We start from the raw sequence: 18,313 nt of genomic DNA on the forward strand, positions 1-18,313 counted from the left end.
AGTATTACATACAGAAATATAGAGAAAAACTCATCAATGAAGCCAACTAGTCACTGAACACTTTAGGAGCTTCTTTTTTTGTCATATACTTGAATGTATTTTGGAAGTCCGTTTTTAAAGCTCAGCTGTAATCTGCCATTGTTTGCATATCCCATTTTTCATAGTGGTCTTCCATAGTTTTAATATCTTGGCAAAATGTTTCATCATGTTCCTCGATGTTAGTACGTTTTTAAAGCTCAGCAGTAATCTGCTATTGTTTGCATATCCCATTTTTCATAGTGGTCTTCCATAGTTTTAATATCTTGGCAAAATGTTTCATCTTGTTCCTCGATGTTATCTCCTAAATTTTCAGAAAAAACAATCTAAGTGTCTGTGTAAATAGTGCACCTTAATACTCATGTTCACCCAAGTGATTTTAAACTGTGAAGCATCTAGTTTACCAGTTTAATATGTTTTCTGCTCTGCATTAACCCAGAAAATCTCCCACAACTGCAACAAATAAAGCCCAATCTTTTTGTTCACCCTCATTCACCAAATTTACAGCAGCATTTGACAAGCAGTACAGCCATAACAAATCCATGCACATCACAGAAAACAGGGAGTATAAATGTAGCAGCGAAAGGGTTGATTTCACTTTCATGGCAAGTTACCTGACTATAGTTTTCATATTCCAGTTCTTGTGCAGCATCTCCTCGTTATTCTTTTTGTTTCATTACATTTTTAAGCATTTCAGTCCATTACTGCGCCTTTCCTTTTCTGGCTTAGACATCTTCAGAGCATCATCAAACATCTTCGGATAAGACTCACTTCTTTTGTTATTGCTAATTTCTTTGTGTCATCCACTTCTTTGTTCATCTTTTCTATGTAAGAGACATGAAACAGATGGTTTTAGATGTAAAGGGCCTGATTTGGACCCAACAGTGTACAATTTCAATAACAGTGATTCCGATTTCAAAAACATTAATTTTGCTGAGTCATATATTGTATATGAGTGCTTCCAAGTTTTTTTTGCCAAGAAATTGAAAACTGTATGGCTGGGCACCTTTGCATTGATGTCAGTGTAAAATAAAGACGATGACATTGGAAAAGTGTAAACAGAGGTGAAATTCACTGTTTCCTTGTCATAAATCATAAATTTTCTGCTGGTTCATCAGAAAAAATGAAATAAACAGTTATTGGACCAATGATCCATTACTGTCAACTCCAATGTTTGCCCAGATATTCCAAGAAATGTTACTTTCTTATATGTGTGACAGAGTGACTAATGCTTGTGGAACTGTAACAGAAAACAATAAAGGCAGGACTGCTTTATTAAAAGAAACTTAAAACAGGTGAGCTCAGTTTAATGTCAACAGATAAACTTCTCCGCCTCAAGTGGCAGGACAAGCAAACTACACTGCAAAATTGGGGCCATCAACAAAAGAGACATGATGCTCATTTCAGCAGAATGTGTACCAAAAACTGTAAAATGGTATAAAATAGTATTTTTTCATTTGGCGGATCAGTCTTTGCTGAACATGCATGTGTTAACCAAGCACCACTATATCTTGCTAATTCCAGGAACAACAGAGAAGTGAAAGTAGATATACTTGTACAAAAGTAATTCATCTTTATGATTGGTTTTTTGTTTCAAAAGGTATCACACTTTAATGTCTTACTAATGTAGCAACTTACATATTTTTGTCTCCTAATAACACACCTTTTTTGAAAACATAAGTATTTCTCTATAAAATTTTTAAAAAAGAAACAATTTAACACCATAATCCTGGATTTTGCATCTTAATTTTATTTCAGTATTTATTGTTTATGTGAGTACATATCAACATAAAAATGAAACTGATTTTGGTGTAAATGTTGGAATACCTGTAAGTATTGTTCTTACTTTACTCGAATGTTACTGTGGTAAAAGCCATACATTGTATGTCAACAAAAGGTGCACTTGCCCAATGTTACTTTCTTATATGTGTGACAGAGTGACTAATGCTTGTGGAACTGTAACAGAAAACAATAAAGGCAGGACTGCTTTATTAAAAGAAACTTAAAACAGGTGAGCTCAGTTTAATGTCAACAGATAAACTTCTCCGCCTCAAGTGGCAGGACAAGCAAACTACACTGCAAAATTGGGGCCATCAACAAAAGAGACATGATGCTCATTTCAGCAGAATGTGTACCAAAAACTGTAAAATGGTATAAAATAGTATTTTTTCATTTGGCGGATCAGTCTTTGCTGAACATGCATGTGTTAACCAAGCACCACTATATCTTGCTAATTCCAGGAACAACAGAGAAGTGAAAGTAGATATACTTGTACAAAAGTAATTCATCTTTATGATTGGTTTTTTGTTTCAAAAGGTATCACACTTTGATGTCTTACTAATGTAGCAACTTACATATTTTTGTCTCCTAATAACACACCTTTTTTGAAAACATAAGTATTTCTCTATAAAATTTTTAAAAAAGAAACAATTTAACACCATAATCCTGGATTTTGCATCTTAATTTTATTTCAGTAACAGTGATAAATTGATACAGCCAGGTATATATATGTACAGTGAAAGGAATAACTGCTAACGGCCTTGCCGCAGCGGTCACACTAGTTCCCTTCAGATCACCGAAGTTAAGCGCTGTTGGGCTGGGCTAGCAATTGGATGGATGACCATGTGGTCTGCCGAGTTCTGCTCGCAAGCGGGGTGCACCCAGCCCTTGTGAGGCAAACTGAGGAGCTACTTGATTGAGAAGTAGTGGCTCTGGTCTTGGAAACTGACATACGGCTAGGAGAGCAGTGTGCTGACCACATCTCCGCATCCAGTGACACTTACGGGTTGAGGATGACATGGCAGCCAGTTGGTACTATTGGGCCTTCATGGCCCGTACAAGAGGGGTTTTTTTTTTTTTTTTTTTTTTAGAAAGGATTAACTACTTGGGACAGTTCCTCTACCTGTCCACACATCATATTTACATGAAGTACTTTTACTCTCTTTACTCTCTGACCTCGCACTGTTTTACATTCTGTTCCATATTTATTTTTCAAGCAAAAAGCACTCAGTTTAGTTGAGCTAAGCAGACAAGAATTATTGTCCTCTTGCGCCTGTTTATTTCATTTAATATCAGTTTCCTTTACTTTCTCTCTCCATTCCTTGCTAATATATCCTTTTGTTACATTTCAGTTTCTTACTTACAGTGTATAGATAAATTCTCACAGAACTTACTTCCTTTTGCAGATTGTCAAATTTTTTGCTGTTAGATTTTTCGTTTCCATTCTTAAATGGTCAATGTAACTTTTCAGATCACTGCTAGTTTTCTGATTGGTTTCTTTCATCTCTGCTCTCAAACTGTCAATATTAATTTTATAGTCACTACTGTTTTTATCCTGCTTTGCAACAATCATCAATAACAACTTAAAATTATAAGTGATAGATGTCTCCATCACCCTTTGACACTCTTCATACACTTTCTGTTTAATGCTAACTCCTTCCGTTATTTCTGAATTACTTTCTTCATTCTTACTATCAGTGTACTAAGTTCTGTTAATAACATTACCATCATTTTGCTGTACAACATTGATCCTGCTTCAGATCTGAATCCATTTTTAAATTTTTAAATACTACTTCTTTACCTCATTATTTCCTGGATCTTTCTCTCTCACAAAACACACTATTTTCTACTCCCTTATCACTCATCTTTAAAATAATAAATGAACATAAACATAGACAACTTTAACTTCCTGCATCTGGTACTATTGACACCAACCATAAGGTCTTACATCATTTTCACTGATAGTATGATCAAGGGTATTCACAGAAATTTACACAAGAGTGGATAAGTTTCTAAAAGTTCCATTTTTTATGGAGCCAATAAGTTGAGTTTGAGAACATGTTGTGCCTCATGAAATAAACAAGACAGGAAGTACACAAAGCTTGTGAGACATTCAACTGCTTTATTTCTTCGTTGATTGTCCTTGATGTTGACATACTGCATTGTTATACTGGGTGAAAAATTGGGGGTGGAAGTTCAACACTTACTACTGTAATTGATGCAGCTGACAGTTGCACAGTAGTGTTTCACAGTTTTTTACTTTCACCGTTCACAACCCCTCAATATTGCACAGTTAACATGGCCAGTTCACTATTGGTTAACTCATTAATAGTTTGCAGGCAAACATCAGCATACTGCTACAGTAGTTTACTATTGAACATCTATGAGCAGTAAAAACCTTACCACACAGTTCTTGCAGAATTATACGGTATGTGTAACACTATTGAACAGACACTATCATCGTTTTAACACACACCCTATTCGTGTTACACTTATTTCATGGTTAAGTTGATGCATTGTTGTTGATCTAACCAATACAGGTTTCTTGTCTGAAAATTGGCTGTGGACTGACTGTCTCAGGACCAAAACATTGGGCCTTTATACATTCTCACAATAATAGGTACTGGAACTATACATTTTTTTATGTTTAATTTATAGAAATTATAATTAAAACATAACTCATTCAACTAACTGAATTTATAGAAAAATTCCTCCTTTTAAACAGTTACTTCCACCACAAAGGTTAGACTGAATTATTTGTTTAAATAATGAAATTAGCAGATATAGTTATACAAACAATACTTTTGACAAACTTGGTAATTATTTTGGAGTTAATTAAGGGCTGGCTTTGTTAATATATTTTTAAATAGAGCCAAATAAATACTTTAAGAATCCTAGTGGCTCTTCTTCCAATTGTCTATAATTAGTACAGAATTTATATTTGTTTATAAGTCAACAATAGAATTTAAGTCACAAAACAATTACTCATTTAACCCTATAACAAAAGATACTAACTAGGAATATGTAAAATAATCAGGAAATTAATTACATACATAAAATTAAATACAAAACCAGACCTGGTGGTATATTCTTTAAGACTGAGGGCTACCTTTCTCTTTTATGAAAATGCAGATTGTACTCACGTATGTTAATGGTAATTAGTCAAAAATGAAAAAATGAATTTAAGGAGGCAGATGGCAATACGAGAGAGGAAGTGAAGAGACCCTGCCAGCTTTGTCACAAGCTTATTGTATCTCAAAAGCCTGACTGTTATCCAGTCAGTAGATTACTGCTATATCTTAAACTACATCTTTTTTATTATTCATACGAATATAGATGTAGAAATCCTTGGAAAACAAACATCAAATTGATTGGTACAACCAACTTTTAATAGCCTAGGACATGAGGACAATGGTCTTTGCCTCCCTGGTTTTGTACATAATTGTGAGAAGCATGCCATTTAAGAAGGTCCTAACACCTTTACATCATCGATGTATCATTATTTTTTCCTCTCATTGGATGCATGCAGTTGTATTTTTCTGTATTTGGGCCCACAGATAAAGTATATTTGAAATACGTCTACAGCAGAGCATGACGATGTTCATCATACTGTGCTATAATTGCTGTACTGTGTGAAATTGAATGAAATCTCAGCTGGTCTTGAAGGATCAAATAAAAACATATAGTTGACGCTATGGACAGGTATCAGGCATATATAATACAGTCTTGTTAATACTGTGTTAGGTGCTGCAACTGTCCCTTTCTGTAGCTTATTACAGCTGTACAAGAAAGTGAGAGAGAAATATCAGGTACTTTATTTCTATTAAAGATACACAAACAATGTGGTTTCTACTAAAGCCACTGTGTTATCCATTGCTTGCAGTTGAACAGAATCAGAGACAAGCTCTTTTAAATATGAGTCAGAATTTTGAAATCAATAAAAAGCCTATGCAGGTTCTAGGAGGAGGTAACACCTCCTTATTCCCCCCCCCCCCCCCTCCCCCCACCTGGGGCCATCAAGAGGGTAGTATGCTCATAAACAACAGTCCCTCACTTTAATATTTACACTTCAATCTGTGTAAAGGTTTCATGCCACTGTATTGTATTAAACTGGGGACCTAGAAATGGCGGGTAGGCTTCGTCCCACCATAGCCCTCAGTGGTTCACAACCTCACAACAGGACAACAGGCCACAGCAGTCCACCCACCCACTGCCACCCCACACCAAACCAAGGGTCATTGTGCTGTTTGGCCCCCTGTGGACGCCCACAGCAATGTCTCACACCAGACAAGTGTAACGCCAAATGTTTGCGTGGAAGAATGATTATGGTGTACGCAGACGTTGCAATGGTGTTTGCACAGCAATCGCTGACACAATGTAACTGACACAAAATATGGGGAACCAGTCCGCATTCGCTGAGCTAGGTGGAAAACTGCTTTAAATACCATCCACAGGCTGACTGGCACACTGGACCTCGACACTAACCCACCACGTGGATTTGTGCCAGGACCGGCACGCCTTCCCTCTCAGGAAGCAGTGCATTAGACTGTATGGCTAACTGGGCGACATTTGACATTTGTATAAGCCATCATATTGATGACTCCACACAAAAAAATCTAAATAAATAAATAAATAAAATAAACCATTGATACTATGTATTTCACAGTCATGTTTAAGTCCTAACAGTCTTAAGGGTTAGGTTCTTTTTATAGTAGCCAACAGCCTTGCCACAGTGGTAACACTGGTTCCCATCAGATCACCGAATTTAAGCGCTGTCGGGCTGGACTAGCACTTGATGGGTGACCATCCGGTCTGTTGAGTGCCGTTGGGAAGTGGGATGCACTCAGCCCTTGTGAGGCAAACTGAGGAGTTACTTGATTGAGAAGTTATGGCTCCAGTCTCATAATGACCGGGAGAGCAGTGAGCTGACCACATACCCCTCCATATCAGCATCCAGTGACGCCTGTGAACTGAGGATGACACGGTGGCTGGTCGGTACCATTGAGCCTTCCAAAGCCTGTTCGGACAGAGTTTAGTTTAGTTTTAGTTTAGTTCTTTTTATAGAGACTGTTCCATGGCGGCGGATTTCCCAATCGATTCTTGATCGTTTGGCCTCCAAGTGCTGTTTCTTTCGCCGTTGCGTCCCTCCACGCTGTCGTTGGCTGGGACTGGTGTTACTTGCTACTCCCTGGGTCGGTGGTTGGAGTCGTTGCCTGATTACCAGCTTTCCTGCCCTGTCTGACTGCGCCTTGCTGAGGTCTGGGTGACAATACTCATGCTGGATCATCTTTCTTGTGGCGATTTCCCTGGACCATGCCTTGGCAGGAGCTTGTGGCTGTGCTGCTACCAGATATAGTTTACAGGGGAGTACTTTTTTGTCCTTGGAAGTTTGGTGCTGTTTGTGTGTTTCAGCACGCTATGGCTAAGAAGATTATCTTTGTTGTTATGATCGTGTCAGAAACATGGGCAAACCCCAGTGTTCGTGTTTCTCGGCATTCTGTGGGGTGATGTACCTTACTTAGTGTGCTTTTCTTGGTGTTCTATTGTGCCATTGCAGAACTTTGTTTAACCTTTTCCCTCATTACTCTTCTGCAGAGTGCCTTTGGATCCTGTGGCCTGTAATTTCTGTTGTGCTAAGTTCTGGGGTTTTGGGGGATAATTGATTAACTTTTATTTTGGAATTTATGGGATTCTGTGTGTTTGTCTGGGGCTTTTGCTGGCCTGTGCCAATACGATTTCCCGTTTCCTCACCCGGGCATCGCACGTAAAGTTTATGGAGAGTGAATTTTGGAATTTTTTTTTATTTTATTTTATTTTTTTTTTATTTTATTTTTTTTCGCCGTTCCTGTCCTATGCCATGTTATAGTTGCTTCAAGTTGGTTCACACAATCTGCTTCGTAATGACAGCTGCGCACCTATGAGATTGCATAATGTTTTGAACTATTGTAAGCTGGCGGTTGTCGCCGTGTGTGTTAAATTTTAACTTGTATTTGAGTTTTGGTGCAATTGCAATTGTATTTTGTTAACTGAGCTAATTTTATCTTGCCTACTGCTGCAATGTCAGAAATGTTAAAATCTAGCCTTGGGCTCCTTGTCAATTTTTATGTTGGTAACTGATGCAGCATTTTAGTGTAATGATTTATCTTTTACGTTTTGGGGAAATTTTATCTTGGCAAATCCTTGGGGTTCAATTGTGCAACTTGTGTCTATGATCTATGGAAATGTTGGGGTGGACTGCACTTTCTCATTAGGCCTATCACTCATTGTTTTACTAAAGCCATTGAGGGACTTTTGTTGAAATGTTTTTTTTTTTTTTATAATCATAAATTTAACCTTACCTGTGAAGCCATATTTGCGGAGAGTTGTTATTTAAATTTCATTGTCTTCTCAGCTTACCCTTTGCTACTGTATTAAAAGTGTTTGTTGTTTTGATTAATCGCAGCTGCTTGCCTTAAAGAACTAAAGCTGATTTGAAAGATTGAGAATTAGTGTAACTGTTCACTCCAATAAAGCCACCATGTTAAGAAAAAAATTTTGGCATTACCATTTGTTTCCCCCTTGTTCACCTTCCACAGCTCAAAGCCAAGTGGGAATTGTCCTCACCAAAGGGGCAAGATACTGAAATTTTCTGACATGGATTTTATCCTGGTGGTAGTGCTGCTTCTCTTCATTTTATGGTTTCCTACTATTATTTGATTGTGTATCAAGTGTTTAAATGAACACAACATTATGGTATTTAACTTGAAATCTTTCCACATTTACTGACACAATTCATGTTATGATGGTCAGCTTGCATTGAATAATTTACACAGCATATTTATTATAGGATAGCAGCTCACCTTCACTGTGATTGTTTTTACAAAGCGGCAACATATCAACTATACACTTTCACTGTTGAGTTTTCATTAACACATAACATGAAATTGATTTTTCTTACTCAGTCACTTAGTGGATGTTCAGTATGTATAACTGGCTGAACATAGCAACTGTAATTTTTGATAACTGACAGCTGTACAGAGATCTTCTCGCTGTAATAACTTAATACAGACTACATAATGATTACTAGACCTGGATTCAGAATGGGATTTTCACTCTGCAGCGGAGTGTGTGCTGAAATGAAACTGCCAGGCGGATTAAAACTTAGACCTGGATTGCCTGTAGCATTATACATCACGCCCATTTACAGAAGTGAGTGAGAATAAAAATAAAAAAAATTGGTGTTACATATTAATTATTAACACAAAAGGTAAAATAATTACAGTATGCAAAATTATAATTGACAAAAGTCAGTTTACATATGACCTATGTTACAAAACAAAGCCAAAATTTGTGCTCCCACAGGGATTCACAAGTTCTTAAAAATGAAAATTTTCAAATCTAATAATTAGCAAACTTAATAAATAAATAAAATTGAGGTTTATTGTCTCATAACAATCAAATCCAAGTCGTTGACTTAATGTACAGGAGACTCATCAAAACACAAAAGTTGGTTTACAATTTTTCTTAGAATATGATTTAATATAATATAACATACTGGACATGTAACAACTAATAATTTTTCTTATAAAGTACCAAACTTTTAAAAATTAACAATTCTAAGTACTTGCTCTCTCCTGTTCAAATTTTCTGATTGTTCTTCATGAATTCTTCTACTGAGTAGTAATATTTCTGCACTAGTTTCTCATAAAAGGCTTTTTTAAGTGTTTCTAAGTTTCACTGAGCAATTATTTTCCTTTCACTTTGTTATAAATTTTCATACCCATAAACTTAGGTATTTTAGAATAAAGTTTCAAAAGGTGGGCAGGCAGTATAAAATTATTTTGATTTTTTGTGTTGTAATCATGTTTAAAATTATTTGCTACAAATAAATCAGGGTTACTTTAAACTAGAATAATCAGCCCATAGATGTAAAGTGAGGGAGCACTTAATATATTTAGATTTTTAGGAGTAAGCAACATGATTTTCTTCACCCTGCACTGTTCATATTTCTAAATGGTTTTCTGAAGTTTTAGTATTCGACACATATGGTCTGAGTTACCCCAAAATACAATTCTGTATCTTATTACTGATTCAAATTAGCTGTGATATACTGCTTTTCTTATGTCCATACTGGTAGCATTATACAATATCCCCTCTGCAAATGCTAGGCTATTTGATTTACTAGCAAGGTACAGTATATGTGAGCCCCATGACACACCTGTGTTCAGTCACATTCCTATGAATTTTGCACAGTTAGCTTCATGCAAATCCTGGTTTTAGTGGTTGATTTGAATTTAATTTCATTTTGCATGTTTTGTTTCAAGCTGCATTAACTGAGTCTTTTCCATGTTTAATTTTAACTTGTTTAAATCAAACCAGATATCTAATTTTTCTAAAGTATTTAATACAGTTTGAGGAATTTGGTCAGTACTGGTACTTTCAATGTTTACACTGTGTCATCTGAAAATAAAACTGAGTGACACTCAATGTTATGTGTTAGATCATTTATGTAAAACAGGAACGGGATGGGGCCTAAAACAGAAGTTCCTCACCCTGATGATATAATCACTCTTTGTCTTCAGTTGGATAGGTAGGACTTAAACAGCTGTAATACAGTGCCCTTAATTCCATATTTCTCCAGTTTACAAAGTAGCAAGAAGGGTTTCCAGCTATCAAAGGCCTTTGGTAGGTCACAAAAAATTCCTGTGGCGTGCAATGAGTTGTCAAGAGAAGAACTAATTTTATCCACAAACCTTTTCGAATTTTTTTCATAGTGACTGAGCGATAGTTTTCGATGTGTTCTGTTGTGCCTTTTTGAATATTGGTTGTGTAGTTAAGTGTGTCTGAAAAATAACCTTCTTGAAGGGACTGGTTAACTACTGTTGATAGATGCTGAGCAATTATTTTAGAGACTGTTTTAACACTTTTGTTGGTATCCCACCCCATCCTGCTTATGTTTTACTTTTTAGTGATAGTAGTTTTGCAAAATGTACTGAATAGTCCACCTTAAAACTGCTCAGTGTTAAAGAAATTTACCTTATCAGGGTAGTTTTCTACATTGATGTTTGATTTGTTTATGTTTATACAGAATTCACTAAATAATTCTCAAATATGAGCAGTTTTGTCCTCTATCTTGATTTCAGAAATATCATGGCCTCTAGCTGTGGCATTTTTTTTCAGATTTGATCACCAACCACGATGCCTTTGATTTGTTTTCCCTATCCAAAAAAATCTATTGTTTTCCAGTTCTTTTGCTGCATTTACAACTTTTAAAAAAATATTTTTGTAATTTTTTTACATGGGTAACAAAATCACAACTCTTGTTACATTTTAGTTCCCTATGTAGCCGTCTATTTCTTGCACTAGGGATTTTTTATTCCTTCAGTAGTCCTCTTTATGGAAAGTTTCATTAAAAATGTATAGGAAGTTTTTCAAGAAAGTAGCAAAATTTTCAATTTAGCTGAAAATTCAAAACTCTGTTCAAAATTATGAATGAAAATAACATCATAATCCCTACTGAATATCTTGGACAAAACTGAGCTGTTTTGGGAACTAATTACTAGAAAAATAAGTTACATCTTGGAAAGTAACAAAGTGGAAAAAACTATGAACAATTAATTGTACATAAGAGAGAAACATAAACCTCATAGTAACTAACAAAACATGTAAAAACCACCCATACAATACAGGGTATTTCAAAAAGGACTTAACAACTTTAAAAATTCATATAAATTTATTGAAAGAAGATGTAGAGCTATGTTTAGTGTTATTTTGTAGGGGAACACATCAAGTTTTTTTTTTTACCTTAAACTAAAGATGTTGTATGTGGCTTCCATTGGTTCTCCTGCACACATCCCATCGGAAGTTGATTTCTTCCCAAACTTGTTGCAGCATTGCAGGTATAACTTGCTCAGTGGCAGCATAAATTCTTGCTCCAAGTTCAGGTAGGGGAGCCAGCACAGGAAGCACAAAGCAATATCCATGATGAATCCCCATAAAAAATATCAAGTGTTGTCAGTTCTGGGGAACATGGGGGCCATGAAATTGGTGCATCATGGCCAATCCATTGACCTGGAAAGTGGTCACTGAGAAAATCCCAGACATCAGCCAGTCAGTGGGGTGGTGCACCATCTCGCATGCATTAAGAATTTCATCCTTGGTCATCCTCATGGATCTGTAGCATCAAAAATTGTTGATCATATCCAGGTACACTGTCCTGTTAATCGTTCTCTGATGGAAAAAAGGGGCCATACACTTTGTTCTTGTTTAGTGGACAAAAAATGTTCAGTTTAGGTTTATCATGACCATGTTGCACTGATTGATGTGGATTTTTGCTACCTCAACCTTGCCATTTAAGTGAAGAGTCGACTCATCAGAAAAGATGATTTTGTCCAAGAAATGTTCACTCTTATGTAATCAATTTAACACATCTGTGCAGAATTTCTTGTGAGCAATTTTATCACAGTCTTTTATTGCATGTACGGTCATCAGTCTGTACAGTTTCAAATGCAAATGGTTTCTCGACACATACAGTCATATGTGGGATTTGCAGTTTACAAGATGCACACCTGGTCAATTTTGTAGGGCTGTTGACAAAACATTGTTCACTCGCTCAATGACGTCATCAGATGTGCTTGGATGATCTGATGTTTCCCATGTCTTACTGAGCACCCTGTTTCTACAAAACATTTATGTCACTTGTAAATTGTAGGCCTACTAAGAGGATCTTTAGCGTACTTGGTATGGAAATTCTGCTGAACTGTTGTTGTTGAGTTCGATTCTTCAAACCAAAACACACAACTAGTACACTCGAGTGCAGGGGAGGCAGCCATCTTTAACAAAATTGCCCCTAGCACTCCTTGCAGTGCGATTTGGCATTATCAAACTCTAAGAGACAAAACTTGATGTATTTCCTAAAAATTGACACTACAATCACCTCTTTAGGTACTATGAAATAATTTATGTGAATTTTCATAGATGTAAAGTCCTTTTTTGAAACACCCTGTACTTATGCACAAAATCATCAACCCTTAAGCTCAAGAGAAGGGTAGAAATAATGGTAGAAGAAAATGTCTGAAAGACTGACATGATAATTGAAGAACAATGCCGCACAGAAAAATGAAAATGAGGAACAGTGCTGTGTGGCTCAGAGCCCTGTGTTCGCCAAGCTCAGTTCTAATGTAATCCTACAGTTATGTGACTGCTCTGCGGTTCATACATAACAGTCTGGCAGAGGGTTTTGTTGTAACATCTTCCGAATATTTCTCTATGGTCCTACTCTCCAACCATGTACAGGAAAAATGAACATTAAATCTTTCGGTGCAAGTTATAATTTCCCTTATTGTATTATGATGATCATTGCTCCCTATGTATGTTGGAATCAACAAAATCTTTTTGCATTAGAAGTCAAAAGTTGGTGATTGAAATTTCATGAAAGGATCTCACCATCTTTGTCTTAATAATTGCGATCCCATCTCACATATCATATCTGTAACAATCTGTCCACAATTTCGCAGTAAGCCAAAACCAGCTGCCTTATTTGAACTTTTTTGATGTCTTTTATCAGTCTTATATGGTGAGGATCAGTATTCTGGAATGGGATAGGCAAGTGTAGTGTAGGCAGTCTGTTTAGCAGGTTTGTTGCATCTTATAATGGTTCTACCAATAAGATGCAGCCTTCAGTTCACTAACCCCACAACATTGTCTATATGACCATTCCAGTTTAAATTGTTCGCAATTTTAATCCCTAGGCATTAAGTTGAACTTACAGCCTTTATATATGGGCAATTTATCATTTAACCAAAATATAATGGATTCCTTTTAGTTCTCATAGTTGACCTCACACTTTTCATAATTTAGAGTAAATTGCCACTTCTTGCACCCTACCTTGACTAAATTATTTTGCAATTGGTTTTGATCTTCTGATGACTTTTTGTCCCTACAAAATAGTGGACAGCAGCAATATCTGCAAACAGTCTAAGAAGGCTGTTCTGATTGTCACCTAAATTGTTTACATAGATTAATAACAATGAAGACCCTTTAACATTTCCTACGGGAATGGCAGATATCACTTCTGCTTTACTCAATGCCTTTCTGTCAGTTACTATGAACTATGTGCAGTCTGATTGGAAGCCACTTGTGAGGAATGATGTCAAAAGCCTTCTGGAAATCTAGAAATTGGAGTCACTTTTAAATCCCCTGTCAATAGCACTCATTATTTCATGTCAATAGGGAGAAAGTTGTGTTCGACAAGAATGATATCTTCTAAATCCATGTGGACTATGTGTCTGTAGACTGTTTTTTTCTTTTCAATGTAGCTGATAATGTTCAAAAACAGTATATGTTCAAAATCTTAAGCCACATCAGTGACATGGATTTATAATTCAGTGGATTACTCTTATTTCATTTCTTGAGTATTGCAACTTTCCAGTCTTTGGGTAGGGATGTTTCATTGAGTGAGGCATTGTATATTACTACTAAGTATAGAGCTATTATATCAGCAAACTCTGAAAGGAACCTAACTGGCATACAGTCTGGACCGGAAGCCTTGTTCTCATTAAGTAATTGAAGTTGCTTCACTGTACCAAGAATATCTACTTCTAAATTACTCATGTTGACAGCTGCTCTTGGTTCAAATTCTTGAATATTTACTTCATCTTCCCTAGTGAAGAAATTTTGGAAAACTGTGTCCGACAATTCTGCTTTAGTGACACAGTCATCAGTAATATTACAACTGCTGTCATACAGTGAAGAATTGTGTCTTGCTGCTATTGTACAAGCAAAATCTCTTTAAATTTTCTGCTGGATTTCGAGACAGAGTTTCATTGTGGAAACTTAGAAGGTGTATGTCTCTGAAGTTTTAAGTTTTTATGTGTAAACCCTCAAAGCTTTTTAAATAAAACAAACTTTATTAACATTCTTTTTGTCAGAGCCACAACCTCAACTCTGCTTACGCTGCTTCATCACTTTTGAAATGAAGTCATCCAAGGTGTTCTTTAAGTTGTTGAAACATAGGAAAATTGGGTGGGCTTAAGTCAGGACTGTATGGAGGATGATCAACAACAGTGAACCCAAGGTGTCGGATTGTTGCAGATGTCACTGTGCTCATGCGGTCTGGCATTGTTAGGCTGAAGGAAAGGGCAGTCCATGTGCAGAAAAACTTTTTGCATTCGAAACTCAATTACAACACACTGTTTCTCATGCACTGACACAGTTATGTTATACACTGCCCTATTACACACTACACTTTGGAGACCTAGTGGCAGAGGGAAGCAAATATGTTGATAACAAAAATGAAGATCTAAAACATTAATAACATTTGTTTTGTTTATAAAGCTTTAAGAAATTTCACACACAAATTTTGGGGGCACTACTTTTCTGAGCACCCTCATATTAAAAGCATATATTACCCACAAGATGAACATTATCAGTATATAATTTATACATCAGTAAATGAAGCCTCAAATCCAGAGGTGCATATTTTTTGCTGCAAGTGTGAAATGAAGGTCACACCTTATAAGTATCTGGTTGTACATTACATTAAATCACACAGAATATTACTTACCTTCAAATTTACCAAATTTTTTCCTTGTGCAGGTAAACTGCTAAATAACACACTTATGTACTTTATTGTCCATGACCAAGCCAACAATGACAAAGTGACTATGACAAAAATTAACTCACCAACACAGACCAAGCAGCCATTTCCGTGTTTTTATATATAATAATATAACAATTAGTCTCAGTTTTACATTATTGTTAAGATCAATACAACTAACTTTTCTTCTTTATATTCATGTCCTACTTCTCCAAGAAAAGTTTAATTGTTTCTTTTACCTTGAATTACCTCAATATATCTTACAAAATAGTATTTATACTGCTGAAAATTGAAATTTCATATGTCTCTTCTAATTCGAAAAGACATTTATTTTATTTCTCTAATCTTGTGCTTCTACACTCAGTAACATAGATTCCTTACTTTTTATTACGTCCAGTTATGTATAATCTACTCTCCTTCAGGTAATTTCTGTTCATATGTTACTTATTCATTTATATGCCGTTGAACACATGAAGTATCCAGTACCTGCATGTTTTTGCCTTACATTATGAACATGCTCATTTAACTAAAGAAAGTACAAAATAAAGTAAAAAACTCTTATTTACTTCTACAAATGATACTACATTACACAACACACATTAAAGTGCCAAAATAGTTATGGACAAACTTTTTAACTGTGAAACATTCAGATACAGTGTACTCCATTAGTCCAAGGTATTGCACATTAAACACCTACTGAGTCAGTTACATTTCAGAAATTCATTGGACCTGCAGTGGACCTGTCTTTGTGGATAGTAGTCTTTGTCTGCATGTTTTTCTCCTTTGATCCCTGATTACCACATGCAATGTGGGATTTTATGTGCTGGTAATGCATATGAGTAAGTTGAATCGTATGATGATGTGGTTTTTCTCGTGTCATAACCAAAAACACTTTTTAGTGTTTTTGCTTCAGTTTTTGAAAGGCTCTGGTATTTCTTGTAGTGCAACAGACCCATAAGAGAATCAGCAAGCTTATCAAGTTATTTGGTTATTGTTAAAAATAGCACTAGCCTCACTACAGCACCTCTGTGAATGCTGTTCTTGGACACAGAATGAGTTAGGTGCTGTTTGCAAGCAGCTGGAAACTGCCAAGCAATTGCATGTTGCGGGAGCGAGTGTGTTGAAAAGACTCCTGAGAGAAATGTAGCAGAGACACCGAAAAGGCTCCTTGTACAAGGTAACAGTGACCATAGAGAACTCAGGACACTATAACCACCCCAATAACCAATAAGCTCTGGATACTGTCTCCCACTGTAATTAAAACTGAACCAGTGAGACACACATAACCTGTTGAGTAGCATGCTTCGTGCTGTGCCAGAGGAAGGCAAGCTCAGAATGATAGAGGTCTAATAATCAGTGGTAGTTCAAAAGTATGGCAAATAATGTTCCCCCTATGGAAATGACAGCAAAGGATCATCTACACTATGTGTGACCTAGAGGCATCATACAATATGATGAAGAAGCTGTTCTGGCAGCTGTTGAGGGAACAATGAGCAACCAAGTGCAGATAGTGGTACATGTTGGAATAAATTATGCCTGTCATCTGGGCTCCAAGGTCATACTTGAGCTCTGGTTCTGAGCATAGTGAAAGGCTTGCACTAGTGTCTTTGAAGGTTTTGTGACAAGCTGTTTCTACCTCGTCCCACTAAGTCACATGTAGTTCCATGTATATTACTAACAGCTGCCATGCCAGTTTCTTTTTTATTCTGAAATAGGAAAAGTCTTTCTTCCTTAGTAGAGTCTCCTTGCATGCCATTTTTTCCCCTTCTCAAGTACATAATTGGTCTGCTCTGTTTTGTTTTGTTCTGAGCTGGTGCCATTTATTCTCTACAAGATATCCATTTTGAATCGCAAATTATTGACGTATCACTGTGTCCTGTTATTCAGTAGAACTTCCAGTAGAACCATTCTATTAAGTAAAGACAAAGCATTTGGGTGTTAATTTGTTGCTGATGTAATCTATAGTACCATTTTGTTGTAGCTGATTTTATGTGGCACTTTTTACATTCGCTTATTCCACATGCCTGAGGATGCTCCCTTCCTGAAATTCATGTCACTTTTAGTTCAGTATCTTACTCTAACATATTTTACTTTTCACAGGTGGGGCCATGTCCCTAAGGGAGAAGCCAGTGCATTTCGCCGCACAGAGGTCTTCAATTTTATCAGAGATTGGGAAATAGAAAATAATCTTTCGAAAAGTGCTGATCAATGAAAAGGAAGTTGATCCATATTCTTTTCATTATTGACTCTCTAGAAAATGTACAAACCATATGATGCTTGTACAGGAAAGTATAGAAAGAGAAAGATTTCTCCCTCATGTAAAGAGGTCATTATTTGTAATGAAGTACATAACACAAAATGAGATTTAGGAAGTGTGTTGTATATATTTGATTCCTATTTTGTATCCTATACATATACTAATTTCCATATTTACAATTTACTATATCCTAACAAAAAAAAGACTATGCATCTAATTTTTGGAATGTTAAAAACATATTTGATTGATTGTGATTGACTTTCTATCAATTAATAACTTTGCTTTAAGAGTTATCTGAGTTATGTATGAATTGAAGTCTTTTGGCAGTCTCTCTCACTGATTGCATTCAATTCTCATAGCTCTCTCATTATTGCTGTTGCCTTCATGAAAATTAATTGCCATATAAAATAAACATAAAATTCTGGTGTATGATTTTCTTTCCTCGTTCTCTTCCAATCTGCAACAATGTCATCACTTGGAAAGCTCTTAATTGAAATAATAAAAATCAATACAAAAGATATGAATCCAGATGTGTCTGAGCTAAATATATAATAACAGTAAGATAATGGCTTTATTGTATGTCTCTAACAAGCCATCATCTTCTGTTATTTACATCCACTGCAATAGAAAATTTAATCATTGTAATGTTAGTTTTACTTTTTTGG

General features: G+C 36.0%; 1 protein-coding gene across 1 annotated transcript in view; it reads left to right on the plus strand.

The window, feature by feature from the left end:
• Nucleotides 1-17,837, plus strand: part of LOC124607720 (glutaminase kidney isoform, mitochondrial-like) — a 177,042-nt gene extending 159,205 nt beyond the window's left edge. The window contains exon 11 of the mRNA XM_047139931.1: nt 17,492-17,837. Within this exon, the coding sequence (XP_046995887.1) occupies nt 17,492-17,603 (112 nt within the window). The 3' untranslated portion in view covers nt 17,604-17,837. The remainder of the gene's footprint in view (nt 1-17,491) is intronic.
• The last annotated feature ends 476 nt before the right edge of the window (nt 17,838-18,313 follow it).

This window comes from Schistocerca americana, chromosome 1 (assembly GCF_021461395.2).
Source record: "Schistocerca americana isolate TAMUIC-IGC-003095 chromosome 1, iqSchAmer2.1, whole genome shotgun sequence".
NCBI lineage: Eukaryota > Metazoa > Arthropoda > Insecta > Orthoptera > Acrididae > Schistocerca > Schistocerca americana.